This window comes from Coregonus lavaretus (genome assembly GCF_964263955.1).
Source record: "Coregonus lavaretus genome assembly, chromosome: 32".
Lineage (NCBI taxonomy): Eukaryota > Metazoa > Chordata > Actinopteri > Salmoniformes > Salmonidae > Coregonus > Coregonus lavaretus.
Window position 1 is genome coordinate 28,023,269 of NC_140019.1, and position 22,725 is coordinate 28,045,993.

The 22,725-nt window shown below is 42.8% G+C and overlaps 1 protein-coding gene across 1 annotated transcript in view; it reads right to left on the reverse strand.

The window, feature by feature from the left end:
* Positions 1 to 272: 272 nt before the first annotated feature.
* LOC311107991 (GDNF family receptor alpha-4-like) overlaps positions 273 to 22,725 on the reverse strand; it is a gene marked incomplete at both ends in the record, with an annotated part of 50,011 nt that continues 27,558 nt past the window's right edge. Inside the window, 7 exons of the mRNA XM_084150624.1 lie at positions 273 to 413; positions 759 to 922; positions 5,752 to 5,882; positions 7,158 to 7,271; positions 8,116 to 8,461; positions 12,231 to 12,311; positions 13,465 to 13,740. Of these exons, the coding sequence (XP_084006750.1) occupies positions 273 to 413; positions 759 to 922; positions 5,752 to 5,882; positions 7,158 to 7,271; positions 8,116 to 8,461; positions 12,231 to 12,311; positions 13,465 to 13,740 (1,253 nt within the window). The remainder of the gene's footprint in view (positions 414 to 758; positions 923 to 5,751; positions 5,883 to 7,157; positions 7,272 to 8,115; positions 8,462 to 12,230; positions 12,312 to 13,464; positions 13,741 to 22,725) is intronic.

Sequence of the window (22,725 nt, forward strand, 5' to 3'; positions counted from 1 at the left end):
ATGGTAGGTTAGTCCACATAAAAAGTACTTTTATCTTGACTTGAAGCGATTACAATGTACAGATTGGTTTCAATATGTCTCAGTCCCTCTCTGTACACTTAAAGGACTCGCAGGTGCAATTGAACCACTAAGACACAAAAATATAAAAACGACTATGCTGTACATGTTTCGGAGGAAGTGTAGCTTATTGGCCAAAGAGTCCAATTTCTCTTGAATTTGTGAACAAATCATCCCATCTGCTCTATGGGTGGTCCTTGGCAGTGCTTCCTCCTTTAATGTCCATAAAAGAGTAGAAGTAGGAGCACAAAGCCGGTAAAGGCCGTTGGAGGCAGAAGGCCAAGTGAGGAGGCAGAGTTTGGGAGCCCATCCAATGGGAGGGTAGAATCTCCCCACAGTCGGTCGTTTCCGCTGGCCTAAGGGTGAGAAAGAGAGATCAATGTTGACCAAAAAACATTGAAGCCCACATGGTTAGCCTGAAACAGAAAAGAACAAAACTAGAGAGGTATTATTCACTGTCAAGGGCCAAAAAAAAGATATGCTCCACCATTCTGATTCAAATTTAAAAAACATAAGTCAAAGGTGATCAGGTGGGAGTACTGTAAATATGCAACTATAACCTCCCTGAACTTAACTGGCAAAGGTTTCAACTCTTGGCAACTCCTTTTTTTTTAACACTGTACAAACAACTGAACAAATATCTATTTTATCCCATTCTAGCTCTGACCCTGACAAAACAATCAACAAAACAATCACCACACCTGTGTTGGTATAATTGGGTCCGGAACGTTCCGTGTGGTCTCCACGGTAGCAGGCAGAGGGGTGGTGGCATGGCTCTTTCTGCCTGTGGCAGGGCTGAGTGGTCCCAATAGACTGGGCGTGGGTGCCATATCTGTCCCGCTCCCAAAAGCCAGGAGGGCATTCCCTGTTTAACAAGATGACAACAGGTACAGTGTGAGAAGAGAAGAGACAATTTGACTCAAGGCTCCCGAAATGGACCTGACACGTCTTCATCAATTTCCAATCACGCCCACATTCAGTTACTGCACAGTCAGGACCCATTCTGCATTCTGCCTGAGCGGCTCGGCTCAGGCAAGTTTGGATTTGCTCGGTGGAGAAGAAAAGGCGAATACTCAGTATTCTCTTCAGGTTTACCCAACTGCACCTGCCTCTCCACATCCTCTCATTAACTCACAGACGAGTGGCATTGGCCAAACAAGTCTGAGACCTCACTCTTTGTCCTTTTTTGTCATGGAGAGGAGAGGACACTGAGGAGAGGAGAGGCCACTGAGGAGAGGAGAGGCCACAGAGGAGAGGAGAGGCCACCGAGGAGAGGAGTAGAGAGGAGAGGAGAGGAGAGGCCACTGAGGAGAAGAGAGGCCACAGAGGAGAGGAGTAGAGAGGAGAGGAGAGGCCACTGAGGAGAGGAGAGGCCACCGAGGAGAGGAGATGCCACCGAGGAGAGGAGAGGCCACCGAGGAGAGTAGAGACCATCGAGGAGTGGCCACCGAGGAGAGGGGAGGCCACCGAGGAGAGGAGAGGCCACTGAGAAGAGGAGAGGCCACCGAGTAGAAGAGAGGAGAGACGAAGCGAGGAAAGGGAGGAGAGGAGAGGAGAAGGAGAGGAGAGGCCACCGAGGAGAAGAGAGGCCACCGAGGAGAGGAGAGGCCACCGAGGAGAGGAGAGGCCACTGAGTATAGGAGAAGAGAGGAGAGGCGAAGTGAGGAAAGAGAGGAGAGGAGGAGAGGCCACCAAGGAGAGGAGAGGAGAGGAGAGGAGAGGAGAGGAGAGGAGAGGAGAGGAGAGGAGAGGAGAGGAGAGGAGAGGAGAGGAGAGGAGAGGAGAGGAGAGGAGAGGAGAGGAGAGGAGAGGAGAGGAGAGGAGAGGAGAGGAGAGGAGAGGAGAGGAGAGGAGAGGAGAGGAGAGGAGAGGAGGAGGCTATCTGATGGCTCTAGATTCACTGGTTGTCACTGTTTACCACAGCCACAAAGTCATAAAGCCCGCCTATTTCTACAATTTATCTTCTTAAAATGGTATTTTAAACTTAAACCATAACCTTATCCCCTTTGCTAACCTTATGCCTATCTCTAACCTTATCCACACTGCTGACCTTATGCCTATCTCTAACCTTATCCACACTGCTAACCTTATGCCTATCTCTAACCTTATCCACACTTCAAACCTTATGCCTATCTCTAACCTTATCCACACTTCAAACCTTATGCCTATCTCTAACCTTATCCACACTTCAAACCTTATGCCTATCTCTAACCTTATCCACACTTCAAACCTTATGCCTATCTCTAACCTTATCCACACTTCAAACCTTATGCCTATCTCTAACCTTATCCAAACATCAAACCTTATGCCTATCTCTAACCTTATCCACACTTCAAACCTTATGCCGATCTCTAACCTTATCCACACTTCAAACCTTATGCCTATCTCTAACCTTATCCACACTTCAAACCTTATGCCTATCTCTAACCTTATCCACACTTCAAACCTTATGCCTATCTCTAACCTTATCCAAACATCAAACCTTATGCCTATCTCTAACCTTATCCACACTTCAAACCTTATGCCGATCTCTAACCTTATCCACACTTCAAACCTTATGCCTATATCTAACCTTAACCACACTTCAAACCTTATGCCTATCTCTAACCTTAAATGAAGACCAAAAAGCTAATTAAAAAAAGAATGTATTAAGATATAGCCAATTTTGACTTTGTGCCCGCGCTATCTAGTGGAAACCAGATTTACCTTGCGCTCTCCGGGAGGAGGATAGCCCCTGTCTGTTTAAACAGGTCAGATGAAAAACACTGTAGCAAAGTCAATAATAAGGACGATTAATTATTCACTACATAGAAAGGGCATAAGCAAAATTGGAATAGAGATGGAAGACCATTAGGGTGAGAGAGAAAAAATCCCAGGAAACTTTGTGTACTGAGTCACCATGCTGACACATGATGCTCCTGAAATAAAGCTGATAGTGAAGGTCTGGGTCATGTGGTTGAAAGCACTCTTCATCTTCTATAAGGGATCATAAACATATCACACAAGCACCATATTGTATTTCACCCTCCTTTCCCTCTCCATAAACCATTAGAAGGTGGAACTAGCTTGTCTCCCATCACGTGAGGTGATACTACACTTATTACATGCAATAATGCAATTATTACTGTGCTATTATGGGTTAAGTCTGTAGGTTGAGTCTTCTAAGCCAATATTTACATCAACTGTTGAAACAGGAATAAATGCACAAGCCGTTAAGACAGAGGGTAAATGAATAAATAAGTCATTACTTTAGAATCACAGGGCTAACCTATTTCCTTTTCACTCAGGGAAGGCACTGTGAACACCCAGGTGGAATTACCAAGGATACAGCATGAAGGGGATGATTCATGAGAGAGAGATGGAGAAAGAAAGAGAGACAGAGATAGAGAGAAAAAGAGGGGGAGAGAAAGAGAGGAAGTGAAAGAAAGAGAGAGAGCAAGAGACCAAAACTCTGACTGGTAATTCTCCTACAGAGGAGATAACTCTTTAACATCTTCCTTCACTGCTGTTGAGCCTACAGGTAACTAACTGGTGTGGGACACATCTGCTTCATTCTATCACATTTCCCCCCTGTCAAATTCCCTTTCTATAATCTGCTCGTTCTACTCCTCCTACTGAGCCCAATTTGCTGTAGTCAGTTGGCGCAGGTATTCATCAATGCAAATAGGCTAGGTTGAACAGGGAGTAACACCATCCCTTATTTCTATCAACAATTTAAAAAATATGTTGAATAACTGCAAAGGCATTTTTGCGCAGACCAATTATTGTAATAGAAAACCATAGTGTTGTTTTTGAGCTGTTGGATTAATCATTCCTCAGAGAGAAAATAAATCTAAGCAAAAATCTAAATCAAGTATAGTAAAGAGATTTACCAGTACATACTTAGAAAAAAAGGTGCTATCTAGAACCTAAAATGGTTATTCAGCTGTCCCCATAGGAGAACCCTTTGAATAACCCTTTTTTATTCCAGGTAGAACACTTTTGGTTCCAGGTCAAACCCTATTGGGATGCATGTAGAACCCTTTTGGTTCCAGGTCAAACCCTATTGGGATGCATGTAGAACCCTTTTGGTTCCAGGTCAAACCCTATTGGGATGCATGTAGAACCCTTTTGTAACCCTTTTTTCTAAGAGTGTAGGCTCATATGAGAGACATGACAAAACACTGACAGGCAAAATCCCCAGAACTCATGGAGTAAATCTCTGCTTTATCGCCTAAAACCTGCTACAGATGTCACACATTCACGCTAACAATCACGATGGCTATTCAACTTTATACAACGGGTGGGTCTAATCCTGAATGCTGATTGGTTAAAACCTCATTCCAGCCGGTGTCTATTCCTGAAGTTACCACCAGCTAAATCTATGACGTTAAAATAACTATTTACACTGTTCCATCTGACTGCGCAATCCACTGTCTAATCAACCCATTCAAACTTGATATCCACTCTAAAAAGCATCTAGACATTATCTCACATTTCTTTTAGACTAACATTTTGTTTTCAACAGTGGATATTTGTATAAACCTTGCTGTTTGTCTCCTGCTGTCCCATAGTATTGAACGTGTCGGGAGTCTGGACGAGACAGAAAGGCAGGCAGCGTTTCTCAGCCAGTCGAAATCATGAATCAGCTGGCATAATTTTTATGGATATATACAAAATAAATGTCCATTGAAAAAAGGTCAAACGAAACACAGCTAATGTGCAGTCTTTCCAGCTTCAGTCTGAAGTGATTGTGTTACTGTAGCTGTGTTGTTGGCTAGCTCCTCTGAACAACAGTGTCCTGACGAGTGAGCACATTTTCTATGCCAGGCGAAATCGCGCCTCATTAGGTCATTGTTTTGGATGTATCCAAATAAATGTCACTAGAAAACAGCTTAAACAAATGCAAATGCAGCTATTTTGCTGGCTGTTATTCTGGCTGAACTTTTTGACGTAACTGTAAATTAGCCGTAGTTGGCTAGCTTAGCAAGCAAAGGACAAGAACGTTGCCAGTCAGTATTGCAATGGAACATTTAGAACGAACAACTGGGTCGCGTCCATAGATACAGAACAAAAAGAGTGAACGACTGGGTCGCGTCTCTAGGAACCCTAGATTTGTGTCGGGACTATATCTTGTTGAAGGATGAAATAGTACGAATAAATTAATCAAAATAACGTTTTTATTGAAAATATGTCAATCATTATTTGGATATGTTGGTAACCCGTTGTATAAAAGTGATAATGCCCTCGAAACCAGTGTTTGGAGGATATATTGGCACGGTTTGTCGGGCCTCGACTTCGAATCGGGCCTAACAACACTTAAGTGAATTATCACTACCTTCCATGAATTCGCCCCATATCATGTACCATTAGAACATAAGGAACAATACTTTACAGAAATAGGGCTTTTTGAGATACAAGACGATGTTGCTCTTGTTCTTCCCCAGTCTAAACCTTTCTAACATGTTCATTAGGGAACACCGTAGCAAAACGTTTCAAAACATTTCCAAAAGTTCAGATAGTACCTTGGGCTGTTTTCCTCCATTTCATGCATAGTGAACACAACCCTACACTAAGGCTGCATCCCATATTAAACCCTATTCCTTGTATAGTGCACCACTTTTGACCAGAGCCCTATGGAACCTCCATTCTAAGTCACTGGAGACTGCTTTCAGTGATGTCTTGATGGATTAGGAGCCGTTGGGAGGCACTCACTGAGACAGACGTTGTCGGTGAAGTATTCCAGGAAGTCGGAGCACTCTTCTCTCTGGTTCCCACTGGCAGAGCAGGAGCACCATGGGGCCACGCTAGATGTGGAGTTATCCACATAGTTGGGAGTTATCGAGCTGCCTGTAGAAACAATGTGTGCTCAGTTCAGTATCAAATATTTATTCCCTCCAAAGACCCATTGTTACAAGACTGTTTTTACAATGTTATACAAATTCAAACATTTATGAACAGTATTTGCAATTCACAGTTCACTCGCACAATGTAAGGGGGAATATTGTTCAAGAAATGAGCAGAAATGCAGACACAATATCAAGTGTGTTGAGGGTAATTCTTGCCAGTTATCTGTTGCTTGTCAAAGACGCTTCAATTTGTGCTTCCTTTGAAAACGTTTGGAAGTGTTTGTGTGCCATTTCTCTCCCAAGTTCTGAAATGGAGTGGAAAGTTTTCAAGTGCTTAATAAATACAGGCCAGGAATGAAAATGGCAAGTGTTTGTTTGTGCTGAAGGGCACCATAGGAAGCTCTTGAAATGCATTAGGTCGCTTTGTGCTCTTTTCAAGAGCATGAAAAATAAATGGCCGTTCTTTGAGCGAGTGCATAAAACAAAGTTAATAGCCTAATCACCGATCAAGCAACATTATGGACTTTACTTTGAAATCCTGTTGCTGCAGGATTGTTTTGCTACGACAATACGGGTCAAATTAAGATCCTACATCTGTACTGCTTTAAACCTCCACAAATAGGATCTACTCAAATCCTACTCATACTCATTCACTATAGGCCTACAGTATTAAAGAAGCTACATGTAGCATTTCCACCTGCAAATAGCAAATAGTTTCCGTGAAGGTACATGCATCAGCATCTTCCTGTTTCATGATTGGTTCTCGTTCGTAAGGTTGCAAAAATAAACAACATAACATTACCTCACGCCCATGCAGCAGATGTTTTTTGGGTTATGATAAGGTCAGAAAGCAGTGCATAAGCTATTTCTGGTATTTCTAAGATATACTTTGAAAACCACAAGGGAATCTGAAGTATTGCTGAATTGTTACATGTAGCTCCTTTAAATAGTAACTTTAATTTCCCCTCCAAAGTAAATATTTCCTTTCACTCTTTCTCCTGTTCTTTATTCATTAGTTTACCTTCCCTCACTCCTAATTTCCCATGTATCTAACTGCTTTCTCCATTTCAGTACACTGTAGGCTAGTTACATTTTCTCCACTCACATTCTGTATGTTAAATACTTCATTTTCTCTTTCTCCTGTTCTTTATTCATCGATTTACCCTATCCTCCACGTTCGGCTTTCTCCCATCCTTTCTCCCATCCTTTCTCCCATCCTTTCTCCCATCCTTTCTCCCATCCGTTTCACATTCGCTCTCTTCATCTCTGTACCCACCTATCAGGCCTGTGTAGGCGAGTAGACAGGCTCCATAGTTCCCCTGCTTGCAGCCGTTGGCAGACGACTCGGCTGGTTGGCAGTCGTATTGGAACTGAGCCAGACGGGACCTACACAGAGCCAACACAACTAGCACTGTTTAGTAGCGAACAAGGGCCGGACACCAATTACAACGACGGCATACCGTAAAGATAGCATGTTTTATTTAATTGTTTTCACTGGAGGAAGACAGGGCTTCGCTATCTCCATGAGCTATAGATTTGGTACAACACTAGTATGTTTAAGGCTATGTGGCGGACTGCAGTGACGGGCATTGGTTTATTTTATTTGTTTCATTCCACAAGCCAGAATCATTAGTTCAGCCCCAGAGCAGTAAAAGGGGTGGTGAAAATAATGGTCATGACCAGCGATTGCAATGAGTGATAACTCTGATCCATCTTACGTTTTATCTGTGTTAAATATTTTATGTGTTATTATAGCAGACTCTCCAGGGGGTTTGGGCGTAGAATATTGAGCCATTTTGTTGATTGAGTGCTTTGCTTGTTCTGTTTTGTGTGTTGATAGCAGGGTGGTTCCCAAATAATGGGTCACAGCCCCAATGGTGGGTCACAGCTGGTACTGTCTGGGTCAGAACTAAAGACTGTCTTGGTTTGGTTGAGTTGGTGGGTCACAAGATAATACAAACAACTCTACAGTTTTTCTATAAAAGTGAAAACAAGTTTGGGAGCCAATGTTAAACATCTTACACTCAGAGTACCAGACTGAGAGAGATGAGCTGGCAGAGATCTACCCCTCTGGGAGCAAGCTGAGGCACAACATGACCAAGAACAGAAATGAGTGGTAGCAACTCATTGTGCCCTATGTCCCAAAGGGGAAAGTCAGTAAATACTGTAGGTAGGCCTACAGTATATTGCACATTAACAGTATGTTGTGTTATTAGAGTCTCTCACTCACCTGCACACATAGTCGGCCTTGCAAATACGCAGCTGTGTCAGGCAGCTGGGTTTGTCCGAGCCCTCGAAGGAGCAGCCGGGAACTATGGTCTGCCTGCGTCGCTCTGCGCACGCCATGTCCGTGCAGGGGCAGAAGAGTAGCTCGTGTGTGTAGTCTGGAGGGACCCGATCAAAGAACCGGCGTAAGGCCTTGTTGCACTTGACCTTGTTGCAGAGGCCAGACTTGGCTGAGGGCTTGATGCAGGCAGATACGTACTCTGTGCGGAGCTTTTGGCACAGGTCGTCGACATTACATGCCTTGGCTGCATCCAGGCAGCGGTTCACCGTCGCCATGCCGGCCTCAGAGTCTGTTGGCGCAAGGGAAGGAGGAACCAGGGATCAGAGAACCATACAATAACAAGAGAAAGACAGAGCAATACTTTTTGGGTAAATGGTATATCACCTATCAGTGATACAGTGCCTTCAGAAAGTATTCACACCCTTGACTTTTTCCACATATTGTTGTGGTTCAGCCTGAACTTAAAATTGATTAAATTGAGAGAGAAGAAAAATGTCACTGGCCTACACACAATACCCTATAAAGTGGAATTACGTTATTTTTTGTTTTTTTGTACAAATTAATTATAAATGAAAAGCTGAAATGTCTTGAGTCAATAAGTATTCAGCACCTTTGTTATGGCATTACTAAATAAGTTCAGGAGTGAAAATGTGCTTAGCAAGTCACATAATAAGTTGCATGGACTCACTCTGTGTGAAATAATAGTGTTTAACAACATTTTTGAATGACTACCTCATCTCTGTACCCCACACATACAATTATTTGTAAGATCCCTCAGTCGAGCAGTGAATTTCAAACACAGATTCAACCACAAAGACCAGGGAGGTTTTCCAATGCCTCACAAAGAATTACACCTTTTGGTAGATGGGTAAAAAAAAAAAAAAAGATATTGAATGTCCATTTGAGCATGGTGAAGTTATTAATTACACTTTGGATGGTGTATCAATACACCCAGTCACTACAAAGATACAGGTGTCCTTCCTAACTCAGTTGCCAGAGAGGAAGGAAACCGCTCAGGGATTTCACCATGAGCCCAATGATGACTTAAAAAAAATATTAACCTTTATTTAACTAGGCAAGTCAGTTAAGAACAAATTCTTATTTACAATGACAGCCTACACCGGCCAAACCCGGACGACACTGGGCCAATTGTGCACTGCCCTATGGGACTCCCAATCACGGACGGTTGTGATACAGCCTGGAATCGAACCGGGGGTCTGTAGTGACACCTCAAGCACTGCGATGCAGTGCCTTAGACCGCTGCGCCACTCGGGAGCCCTTTAAAACAGTTACAGAGTTGAATGGCTGTGATAGGAGAAAACTGATGATGGATCAACAACATTGTAGTTACTCCACAATATTAACCAAATTGTCAGAGTGAAAATAATAAAAAAATATTCAAAAACATGCATCCTGTTTGCAACAAGGCACTAAAGTAATACTGCAAAAAATGTGGCAAAGCAATTAACCTTTTTGTCCTGAAAACAAAGTGTTATGTTTGGGGCAAATCCAATACAAGAGAGTTTTTTTTAAGCATAGTTTTGGCTGCATCATGTTATGGCTATTCTTGTAATCGTTAAGGACTGGGGAGTTTTTCAGGATAAGAAATAAACGGAATGGAGATAAGCACAGGCAAAATCCTAGAGTAAAACCTGGATCAGTCTGCTTTCCACAAGACTCTTGGAGATGAGTTCACCTTTCAGCAGGACAATAACCTAAAACACAACACCAAATCTACACTGGAGCTGCTTACCAAGAAGACCGTGGATGTTCCTGAGTGGCCGAGTTACAGTTTTGATTTAAATCTACGGCAAGTCCTGAAAATGGTTGTCTAGCAATGATCAACAACCAATTTGACAGAGCTTGAAGAATTTTGAAAAGAATACTGGGCAAATGTTGCACAATCCAGATGTGGAAAGTTCTTAGAGACTTACCCATAAAGCCTCACAGCTGTAATTGCTGCCAAAGGTGCTTCTACAAAGTATTTTCCTCAGGGGTGTGAATACTTATATAAATTAAATACAGTGGGGGAAAAAAGTATTTAGTCAGCCACCAATTGTGCAAGTTCTCCCACTTAAAAAGATGAGAGAGGCCTGTAATTTTCATCATAGGTACACGTCAACTATGACAGACAAAATGAGATTTTTTTTCCAGAAAATCACATTGTAGGATTTTTAATGAATTTATTTGCAAATTATGGTGGAAAATAAGTATTTGGTCAATAACAAAAGTGTCTCAATACTTTGTTATATACCCCTTGTTGGCAATGACACAGGTCAAACGTTTTCTGTAAGTCTTCACAAGGTTTTCACACACTGTTGCTGGTATTTTGGCCCATTCCTCCATGCAGATCTCCTCTAGAGCAGTGATGTTTTGGGGCTGTCGCTGGGCAACACAGACTTTCAACCAAAGATTTTCTATGGGGTTGAGATCTGGAGACTGGCTAGGCCTCTCCAGGACCTTGAAATGCTTCTTACGAAGCCACTCCTTCGTTGCCCGGGCGGTGTGTTTGGGATCATTGTCATGCTGAAAGACCCAGCCACGTTTCATCTTCATTGCCCTTGCTGATGGAAGGAGGTTTTCACTCAAAATCTCACGATACATGGCCCCATTCATTCTTTCCTTTACACGGATCAGTCATCCTGGTCCCTTTGCAGAAAAACAGCCCCAAAGCATGATGTTTCCACCCCCATGCTTCACAGTAGCTATGGTGTTCTTTGGATGCAACTCAGCATTCTTTGTCCTCCAAACACGACGAGTTGAGTTTTTACCAAAAAGTTCTATTTTGGTTTCATCTGACCATATGACATTCTCCCAATCCTCTTCTGGATCATCCAAATGTACTCTAGCAAACTTCAGACGGGCCTGGACATGTACTGGCTTAAGCAGGGGGACACGTCTCGCACTGCAGGATTTGAGTCCCTGGCGGCGTAGTGTGTTACTGATGGTAGGCTTTGTTACTTTGGTCCCAGCTCTCTGCAGGTCATTTACTAGGTCCCCCCGTGTGGTTCTGGGATTTTTGCTCACCGTTCTTGTGATCATTTTGACCCCACAGGGTGAGATCTTGCGTGGAGCCCCAGATCGAGGGAGATTATCAGTGGTCTTGTATGTCTTCCATTTCCTAATAATTGCTCCCACAGTTGATTTCTTCAAACCAAACTGCTTACCTATTGCAGATTCAGTCTTTCCAGCCTGGTGCAGGTCTACAATTTTGTTTCTGGTGTCCTTTGACAGCTCTTTGGTCTTGGCCATAGTGGAGTTTGGAGTGTGACAGTTTGAGGTTGTGGACAGGTGTCTTTTATACTGATAAGTTCAAACAGGTGCCATTAATACAGGTAACGAGTGGAGGACAGAGGAGCCTCTTAAAGAAGAAGTTACAGGTCTGTGAGAGCCAGAAATCTTGCTTGTTTGTAGGTGACCAAATACTTATTTTCCACCATAGTTTGCAAATAAATTCATTAACAATCCTACAATGTGATTTTCTGGATTTTTTTTTCTCAATTTGTCTGTCATAGTTGACGTGTACCTATGATGAAAATTACAGGCCTCTCTCATCTTTTTAAGTGGGAGAACTTGCACAATTGGTGGCTGACTAAATACTTTTTTCCCCCACTGTATTTCGGTATTTCATTTTCATTTTCATTAAATTTGCCACAATTTCTAAAAACATGTTTTAATTTTGTCATTATGTAATCTAATTTGAATTCAGGCTGTAACACAACAAAATGTGGAATAAGTGAAGGGGTATGAATAATTTCAAATCTAGTTCCTCTATTGTTCTAAGGTTCATTGTTCCTCTGTACTTCTATTCCTGAAAACGAAATGTTAAATCAGATGTAAATGAGGGGCTTGGAAACAAACATATCATTTGTAATATTGATAATTGTGTTCAGACTCATGGAAAACACTTTCATTTTTAACTATGCCTCCAGGACACAATGTGGACTCTTCTATGCCTAAGGCTGCCTACCAGGGGGACCTAAACGATACAAGACGGGTTCTTTTCAACATGAAACCTCTGGTTCATGGTCAAAACGAACCGAGGTCAACGTACTTACCAGCCGTGATGGAGGCCAGACGAACGTAGTCGTAGTCTCTCTCCATTGCTTCATAAGGGTAACTCTCTACCAGGTTGAGTCCTGAGAGGATTTGGAATGACACGGTAATGACACACTATCCCTTTGGAGCGATTGAACATGATTCACACTAGGATTGGACGGTATACTGTATATAGTGTAAACAGGGATATTTAGAAAAAGCCATGGGGGTGGTTTTTCAATACTGTCAGTACCGTTTAAACTATTTCTTTGAAGTTTTTTTTATACATTTGAATATCGGTAACTACTTTTTAAGTAAAAACCTGAAGTCAACTTGAGCAATACGTTAGGAGATAAAGAACATTGTGTTCTTCATTTCACCTGTCATTATTATGAAGTATACGGTAGTCCCCAGTCACGTGGGGTTGAGACTAGAGACCGGAGCCTTGTGAGTCACTCACTGTTGTGCAGCATGCGCTAGGTGATATAATTACAGTATGGAATTCACTACTAAATGTTTGCCAGCTAGATATCATATAACTATTAAGTTAACTGTCTAAATGTGCTAAATGCTCTGAAGTTGTGCATTTGGTTTGCTAATTTAGTAGCTAGTTAGCTATCTAGCTAAGTGGTTAGCTTCTTCCAAAATTAAACATCTGCTTGGTAACAGCATAGAATCCCCTCCTGGATCAAGAGCCTTGCTGGCTAATATTTTTTTTTGTGTGTGCAGCAAACTGTGACTAGCATTTTTGAGTTACTTGTATACTTATATAGTTTAGGTTAGAAACTGTACAAAATATTTGCAATGCGTTAGCATTCTCTATGGGATTTTACATGTACTTGTTAGCATTGCTAACCTTCGGATTACAGAGCATCAGTGGGGTTTGAAAACAGCGGCCCTTGTGTTCAGGGCCGGTATTACCGAATATCCCGGTATGGCACAAGGTCGGTATGAAGGTATGACAATCTGGATACTGGCCAAGCCTAATTCACACATTTTTCATTTCCTATAGTCGTTTACTATCTCTCATGCAGGTTAATACAGAAAATAATTCAAGGACCTTCAGTCATTTGTTCCACAGTGACACCAGGTGTGGTGACTGATGACTGACTGTTTGCCAGGCATCATGACTAAGCTGCATCAGCCACATTGTGTTGTTGGTAGAGAGTTAAATCTGTAACCTGTGTTACGTAAATGGACTTGGCCGTTGTCCCATCCGATACAAATGACTGAGCAACTGGCTAAGTTGCTCACCGTGTATGACAGACTGATGGAGACTCCAGTAGATGCTGAGGCAGTTCTTCTCCTTCTTCATGCCCCGCTTGCACTGGCAGCCGTGTAGGGGGCTGGAGAGCAAGGCCGACACGGCGTTGGCGCACTGGCTCCGAGCCCCAGGGCCCAGCTTCATGCTGCCATCGCCCGCCACGCACTGACGCAGGGTCCGCAGACGTGGGCTGCAGGTCTCGTCGCTGGAGCACGAGTCCCCCGCCACCAGACAGTCTCTGCCTGCTGACAGAACTACCTGCAGGGCTACAGGACAGAGGAGGGGAGAGGGAGGGTGAAGGGGAGGAGAGTCAAGGACAATTACGATGTGCTTTATAGATATGGTAAGAATAGGTCTTGACCTGAAACTGCTGTAGAGGAACACAAAGACTCATCTAATGTTCAGTGCCAGTTCATAATGATACACGTACTGTAACATATTATTTCAGGTCACTGTTAATTTGGGAAAACCTAATTTATCATTATGCAGATAACCCAACCCATGACCTAAACCATAGGTGATTACCTTGTATAATCCAATTAAATGAAAAGTATGAGGCTTGTGAAAACATCTGGTGAAATGTAGAAAATATGTGGCTACAACTACAGGCTACAATATCTGTTTGTCTATTACCACTGGAACCCTTTATCTGTTTGTCTATTACCACTGGAACCCTTTATCTGTTGGTCTATTACCACTGGAACCCTTTATCTGTTTGTCTATTACCACCAGAACTCTTTATCTGTTGCTCTACCGTATTACGACCGGAACCCTTTCTCTGTTGGTCTATTACCACTGGAACCCTTTATCTGTTTGTCTATTACCACCGGAACCCTTTAACTGTCCGGAAAGAGCTTTGAGGCTGAATCAATAAAGTCCATTGACGAGGTATTCTTCATTGACGAGCTCTATTCTCCCATTGAATTTCTCTGGCAATGTAGGCCACCTTGATTTAAATATGTCTCTGTTAGAGCTAGTGACTGAGTGGCACTCTAATGCCATCATTATAAACTACAATGAAATATTCCATTTGGTTCATGTTCAATGTAAAATCCTCATTGGGAAGACATTCCCGTCCCTGACACTCCGATTGAAACGGGTTCAAAACGTCAGGACATTTGTGGATTTTGGGGATGACACACGTTTTGTGCGGAGCATTCAGAGGACATAATGACTGTAGCAGCACTGCGTATGTTATTAAAAACAAAAAACTATGGTTTGAATCCTAAGCAACCTACATACACATTGTTTGAAGTACAATAGACCAAAATAACTACTGTAGTAGGTCAAAGCTGTGTGCTGGAAAACCTTGGTAGAGCATGGGTGGAGTAGGCATTGTGGTGCTCTTCCTTTATTTTTCGGCTTCAGACCAATGCCTACTTCTCACTTAAAACGTAGTTTTTAGTTTTTCATTTCCATAGTTTTTACACTGGAAGGTGATTATGCAACATTATTATACAACATTATAATACAGCATAACACAGCAATACAAGTACACAATAATGACAACTGGCAACAGAAATAATGTAGTTATTAGTATTTATTTAATATTAACAGCTGATTTTCCAGAGGGAAGAGAAAAAACAGAAACCCAATCAAGCAAGCTCCTGGAAAATACACAAATAATCAACATGTAGCCTACCCATGAACTATTTACATACATTATTGACTGTCACATTAGGTGGCTCGGCGAGCAAGGCATGAAGTGGCACAAACTGCTTTGTGTTCTGGGCCAGCAGAGGGCCTGTGCTACTTCTCCCCCTGACATCCTAGTCATCCACCTCGGTAGAAACGACTTGGGATACACCAAGGGGTCGGCACAGGTGCGTTGATTTAGAGGTGGTCATCTGAATGTTTCCCGGGACAACAGTGGTCTTCTCTGATATCGAGTAGAGGCGCTGGATGTTCCAGTGGGACCATAAGATAAACAAGTGCATAGAGAGGGCCCGGCGCTTCGTCAATCAGCCGGTGTACGCATTTCAGGGAATTCTCCACCCTGACATTAAGAAGTGTGTCCCTGGGATGTACCGTAGGGGTGGAGTGCATCTGACAGATGAGGGCAACGACGTATTCCTTGAGAGTTGAGAGTTGGTCTCTCCTGTCTCCACCGTTCTGTCCTCCGTAGTAGCAAGACGGAGAAGGGTGCAATTGCGTCCCACAAATCGGGGCGTTCTTGCATGTGGGCATTTCTACATATGCAGGAACCCCTCTTTATACTTCTAATTGGTCAATTTTTAAGCTAGGACTCCGGCACACAGGCTTCAGTACAGTAGGTGGCGATAATGCACCATAACGTTGGATGCCAACCGCCGATAAACCCCACAGAGGAAGACACGGGGGTGAAAACGCCAGTAGCTAGCTAGGACAACGGTAGACAGTGTCCTTTGCCCTCGCCTTTCGGGCACTTTTTTCTCGTAGTTCTGTTAACGACGGCGAGGGCAGGTGTTCGGCAGGCGTTAGCGAAGGACACTAGGTGCTAGTTAGCTAGTTAGCTAGCTAGGACTCCGGTACAGGGCAGGCGGGATAGGCTGCTAGCTAACTAACGATAGCTAAGACACCGGTAGACATTGTCCTTCACCCCCTCCTGTTGGGCACTGCTTTCCCGCAGTTCTGTATTTCTTTCTCTTGCTTAGTAAAAAAAATTGACTAAAACAGTTGATGTGTTGAAAACAGTCACATAGCTAACCAAGTTAGCAAGCATGGCATTTTATTTTGACTGTGCAAAGGTCACGCAAGCAAGCAATGATGTTGGTGTTGTTTAACCTGGGTGCACCAACACCCCCCTGACTACCTTTCACTTGGATGGCGACTTCAGGTTTTTGGGAATACATTGAATAGTAACTTCACACTGTGTTAATCAGCGCAAATGTGGATTATAAAGACAAGAAGAAAATTGCATTGACAGGAGGGAGCATACTGAATCAATGCATAGGTTAAGGGCAGTAACGTTAGCCTGCTACATTGCTAAGCAAGCCAGGTTGATTAGCGTATGGAGAAACGGTAGCTAACGTTAATGCTAGATGAGCAATGCCCATTGCATGTATTATACATTAGCAGCGTGGTAGTTTCCCAAAGTTTGGTGTTGACTATGAACTAGCTGTGCTTTGTGGAAGAATGTGGGAGATGTTGTAAATATTGAGTTGTGCCGGTACACCGCGATCTGGCCATACAGCTAATGTTACAGCCTTGTTGGCTTGTAGCTAGCTAACGCTACTGGCTAACGTTAGTTGGCTAGCTAACTGGCAATAGCAGCCGAGGACGTTCGCCATCTTATCTGTGCTTATTTGTTTTTTACGCAAGTGTCAAGACCAACAGTTGACACAGATGACTTCAGCCATGGGAAAAGCTTCAATAGCAAAATATAGCTAGCTTCAGGGGCGGCCTGTTCAATAGGGCGATATGGGCGACGCACTGCCAAACGGGAAAAGGAAGGGATTTTTTTTCTAATCAATTATATCACGGCAACAGTAGTTATCAGTGTTGTAATCTATACGTCTGATCTGCCACAGTGCCACACTGCCACTAAATGTCGAATCAGGCTAAAGTCGTGCTTCAAATGGCTCCCCCCCCCTTTTGGGGCGATTTCAGTCAGGTTGAAAATCGCCCAGAAGTCTCTCATAGCCTCTAATGTAAAATCTATTTTTTTCAAATTTCAGAGCCTTCAATACAATCTCTATGGGTGTCTGAGGGCTTGCACTTACGCGCTTTCGTCATACGTAACGTAACGTAACCATGAACGTAACTGAGAAAAGAGCGGATTGTGTCTTTGAAAGAAGTTCCTTTTTGTCGGCGAACAAATGAAGATAAATTGGCAACGAAACAATTAGGACCTCCCAGACCAAATTTAATAATTCAACAGGTTTCTACTAAAGGCGGAAAGTCCTACACCCGAGGATTTTCCAAAAATTGGTACGAACGGAAAAATAACATTGCCACTCAACTTGATGAGGGATACAGGCTAGCTGTCCGCCGCCACAACGATGAGGTTAGTGTTGATAATCACAAGTTTACTGGAGAACTGAGACCAAGTGGAGACTTTGGACAGGGTGGATATGGTATAATAAAGGCAGTTTATTCAGAGGTAAAGATATCTGGAATCGCGTGCACGGACCCGTTCGTCAAACTCTTAGGGAGCTATAAATTAAGCCCCATTACTTACCATATCAGATAAGAGAAATTGCTGCAGCTACATATATTTTACATCCTGGCCCTACATAGTTCACTATTTGCATCACTTACCAAAATATTACATGTGGTCATATATGCTTGGAAAGTGGAGATGCCATAGAACGTCAAAAAAGTAAACATTGCTGGAGACACATTGCCGTTTTGGAGAAGACATCGCGTTTGCTAGCGAAGAGATTTGTTGTGGCAAATGAACTTGGGCTGGGAATTGCCAGGAACCTCACGATAAGATATATGCATCAGCATTGCGAGTCTCATGATTCTATACGTATTGCGATTCGATACTGTGATTTTATTGCGCACCATATGTCTGTTGCAGAGGGATCAGAAAGCCATGAGAACGAGTTTTGATCAGTCATGGAAATAAAAGTGCTGAAAACAAATTGGCTCCCAATGTGAAAAGATTGAGAACAAGCTATGAAGGAACAATAATGGTGTTTTGGTGCAGGTACAGCCAACTAGCGCTAAAATATTGCGATATTGTCAATACAGTATATCGTAAAGTATCACTATGTAACTCGATTTCTTTCACCCCAATCCCTCAAATTAACGGTAAATAACTGAATTGTTTGCCCCACATTTAGCTAAGATGATTAGCTAGCCAGCTAAAATGTTTTATTTAGTTAGCAGTCGCATCTACAATAGTTTACTGTCAATAACATGTCTCCAAAAATGACGTGGTGTCTCCAATTGTGTTGACATTTTACAATTGCGATGCGCATCCATGAGTATCCACTTTCTGTAGCTCAGCTGGTAGAGCATGGCGCTTGTAACGCCAAGGTAGTGGGTTCGATCCCCGGGACCACCCATACACAAAAATGTATGCACGCATGACTGTAAGTCGCTTTGGATAAAAGCGTCTGCTAAATGGCATATTATTATTATTATTATTATTATCTGAAGAGAGCCCCGAAACATTGTGTGCAGACATTTTATGCAATAAATGAAGTAGGTTGAATCTAGTAGTTCTGATCTTCTGATTGGTCCTGATGAGTTGGGCGAGGTCCCCTCCAGGCTACTGTCACTGTTGCATTGGCTCTGAGTCGGGTTCTCTGTCTTCAAATGTTCAGCCTAAGAGAGGGGATTTTTGTGTGTGTGTGTGTGTGTGTGTGTGTGTTTAACAGTGATGATGTGTGTGTGTGTGTGTGTGTGTGTGTGTGTGTGTTTAACAGTGATGATGTGTGTGTGTGTGTGTTTGTGTGTGTGTGTGTGTGTGTCCTCAGAGCAAGAACTCGTGAGTTGGAAGAACTGAGAGGCCTATGGCGTGGGTGTTGTCCTTGGCCACCTGCTGACAAGGCTGACAAGATAGGACCCTTTTGTCCATTGTTATTGGATAGGAACAGAACTTATAACCAGCTCCTGACCTAAATAGATCTTAGCACAACATTTTACTCAACATATCATATTCCATATTCACTATAACAAATATATTTACTACGACATTAGCAAGAACCGCCACATCCTCAGCCGGCTAATCCAGTGTGTGAAGTTTTGCGGAGTGTTTGAGTTAGCTTTGCGAGGCAAAGATGAAACTGAGGGCTCCACCAACCCTGGTAAGCCAACACTTTTGAGATCAGTCAATAAATGCTTCTGGTATTGACTTATATGCTGCCCCTGTCTTCATGTTGTTGCTGGACATATCTTTTTTAAAATGTGTGTAGGTCACCTAAATCATCAGAAAAATTGCCCCCCCTGAGAATTTTTTCAGGAGCCGCCACTGGCTAGCTTCCTATGCTTGTAGATTGGCTCTCATCCGACTGGTGTTAGCTAGCTACTAGCTCTGTTGCTGCAAAACCCAAGTGCTTTTGTCCGCTGAAAAGATGTTAGCATTGTCAGAAATGCTACAAAAAGGTAGCACATATTTGGTTCTTAACGAACAGAAATGAGCACGTAAGAGTGATAAATTATACATTTAATCAAAACTGTTGCCCTTACAAACGTATTCAGTCCGAAAGGTGGCAAGTCTAATGGTCACTTTATGGACGCTGCAGTCTCGTTCTTATCTGAAGCCTAGATATTGAGCTAGGTCGGGCCAAGAAATTGAACTTTTTTTCCTAATGCTAACGTCCCTGTTAAAAATCCGGTATGTGTCTCTCTGTAATGGCCAGATGGCTCATGACGAGAGGCAGGGAGTATGTTGTGTACCTCCAATCAAGTTGATTTGCGAATTTTTATCAACACTGGTGTCATATTGGCTTAGATATGGTAGGGAGATATTAATTTAATATTGAGCTTCAACCAATGCATATACTATTGTGGGGCCAACTCCCCATAACAATCTTGGCTGTGGGGAGCCTGTCCCAAGTCCTTTTACAGCTCTCTATCTGTCTCAATACAGTCGACATGACAGCTGGCAAAATGAGGCTTCTATCTTCTTCGAGTGTTCTTCTGAATCTGCTGTTTCTGTACACTCTTAGAAAAAAGGGTTCCAAAACGGTTCTTCGGCTGTCCCCATAGGAGAACCCGTTTTGGTTCCAGGTAGAACCCTTTTGGGATCCATGTAGAGCCCTCTGTGGAAATGGTTCTACATAGAACACAAAAGGATTCTACCTGGAACCAAAAGGGTTCTACCTGGAACCAAAAAGGGTTATTCAAAGGGTTCTCCTATGGGGACAGCCAAAATACCCTTTTAGCTTCTAGATAGCACCTTTTTTCTAAGAGTGTAGAGGATTAAGGAGGGATAACCGTATTTGATACAACCCTGGCCGGTGGTGCGCTAATCAAATGAAACATGATGAGAGCATTATTTATACCCAACTTCCTCATTCCCTCTCTATTCCACACTGCTTTGAAGCATGTTAATGAGGGATTTTCAAATACAATCATTAAACTACTCTTCATACTTTGTCTTTTCATTTGTATTTCTCTGTCTAATATAAGACTAGCCTTTGTGGGGGTTTTCAGAGGTTTTTTCAGGGAGCCTTGTGCTGATAGATGAGATGGGTTGATGAAGATGGGCTCTCGTTGCTGAGGCTTTTACAAACAGTAGTGAAGTGCAGGGGTCTTCATGCTGAGTATGCCAAGATAAGATAATGATCAAATGATGGCGCTGGATGTTGGAAGTAAGTGGGGAAACAACGGTGAGTGGCTAGAGCAGCGTTTCCCAAACTCGGTCCTCGGGACCCCAAGGGACGCACCTTTAGTTTTTTGCCCTAACACTACACAGCTGATTAAAATTATCAAAGCTTGATGATCAGTTGATTATTTGAATCAGATGTGTAGTGCTAGGGCAAAAAACTAAATATGCACCCCATTGGGGTCCCAAGAACAGAGTTTGGGAAACCCTGGGCTAGAGTATGCTAAGATCCCAATTAAGCCTTGAACCACATGGACAGCACACTATTTCACATCATCTATGTAATTATCGCAGTACATGAACAGCTACAGTCATCTACAATATTTGTGGATACATGTGAATAGTGTAACGATGACTTAAATAGATGCACTTGCAAGAACTTTGTAAAATTCATTAACATGTTGATTCCCACTTGTTTTAGAAGGTGCTTAATTACTGATGATAAGACATTTTGAGGGGCGATATCTTCTTTTAGAGTTCAAGTATAGGTATAGCTTTAGTGGTACCCAGGGCCTAGTGTTTAATTGGCTATGAAGCCACCCAATTCAAAAGAGCAACCGTTGTTCACATTAAACGTTTCTTCACTTTCAATGTGTACTGAAGTGTTGCGGATTTCCTGACTATATTCATATGAAGCAACAAGATATGCCAAAGTGTAACAGAGGTGGTACTGTGAACCATGGTTATGTGAAGAGTAGCCTTCAGCCTTGCCTGAGACCTGAAGACTTGTGATAGTTCCCTGAGCTCATGACTACACTCTTAGAAAAAGCGTTAGAAAACCCCTTTTTGGTACCAGGTAAAATCCCTTTTGGTTCCAGGTAGAACCCTTTTGGGTTCCATGTAGAACCCTCTGTGTAAAGGGTTCTACATGGAACTCAAAAGGGATCTAACTTGAACCAAAAAGGGTTCTTCAAAGGGTTCTTCTATGAGTGTAGGCTTTAGTTCCCTGAGCTCATGCCTTTTGTTCCCTGAGCTCATGCCTTAATTCTGATATAGAAATTAAAATATATACAGGTTAAAAGTAATGACTAAATGTTCCACCCTTAAATATAGTTGTGAAATGTTCTTGTTTTAAGTATGATTAGTACTTTCTTAGTAGTGACTAATTATTACACTCTGAAACTGTGTGAGATGTGTTAGAATCTACTACCTGGTAATGTGTGAGTGTAGGACCAGTAAAGATTATGACATTGTGCCACTATTTAGCAATGTGAGTAAGAGTTAGGCCAGACAACAAAGGACAAGGAGAACTGTCTACAGGCAACTGAGAAACCAAGATAAAGAGGCCTCCCAATTTAGAGAGGAGAGAGACTATGATAAGAAAATGTGTGTGTATGTGTGTGTAGGTATGTGTGTATATGTGTGTGTATGTATGTGTGTGTGTGTGTATGTGTGTGTGTGTGTGTGAACTGATGGTCAGGAGAGCAGTTTTAAAGTGGAAAACTACAGCCCGCCTACAGAGTGGTGGGATTTTTGTATGACGTGTGCGTATAAAAATATTGTATTCTCAATGAATAAAGATCTATGACTATTGCAACTGGGAGCTCTGTCCGTTTCTTGATCCAAAAGCCTTACAACCTTTTGGGAGACGCACAGACACACTGAAATATTTTGTTAAATAATTCTCATAACAAATTCCCTGAGCTCATGCCTTTCATTCCCTGAGCTCAAGCCTTTAGTTCCCTGGTGACCCTGGTGGTTCACTATGAAGTGGAGAACCATCAGATCCTCCTCTCCACCCTCTCCGAGCTGGGCATCTCCGGCGCGGCTCACTCCTGGATTGCGTCCTACCTGACCGGTCGCTCCTACCAAGTGGCGTGGCGAGAAGCTGTCTCCGCACCACGTGCTCTCACCACTGGTGTCCCCCAGGGCTCAGTTCTAGGCCCTCTCCTATTCTCCCTATACACCAAGTCACTTGGCTCTGTCATATCCTCACATGGCCTCTCCTATCATATTGTAAAGTGGTTATCCCACTGGCTATAGGGTGAAT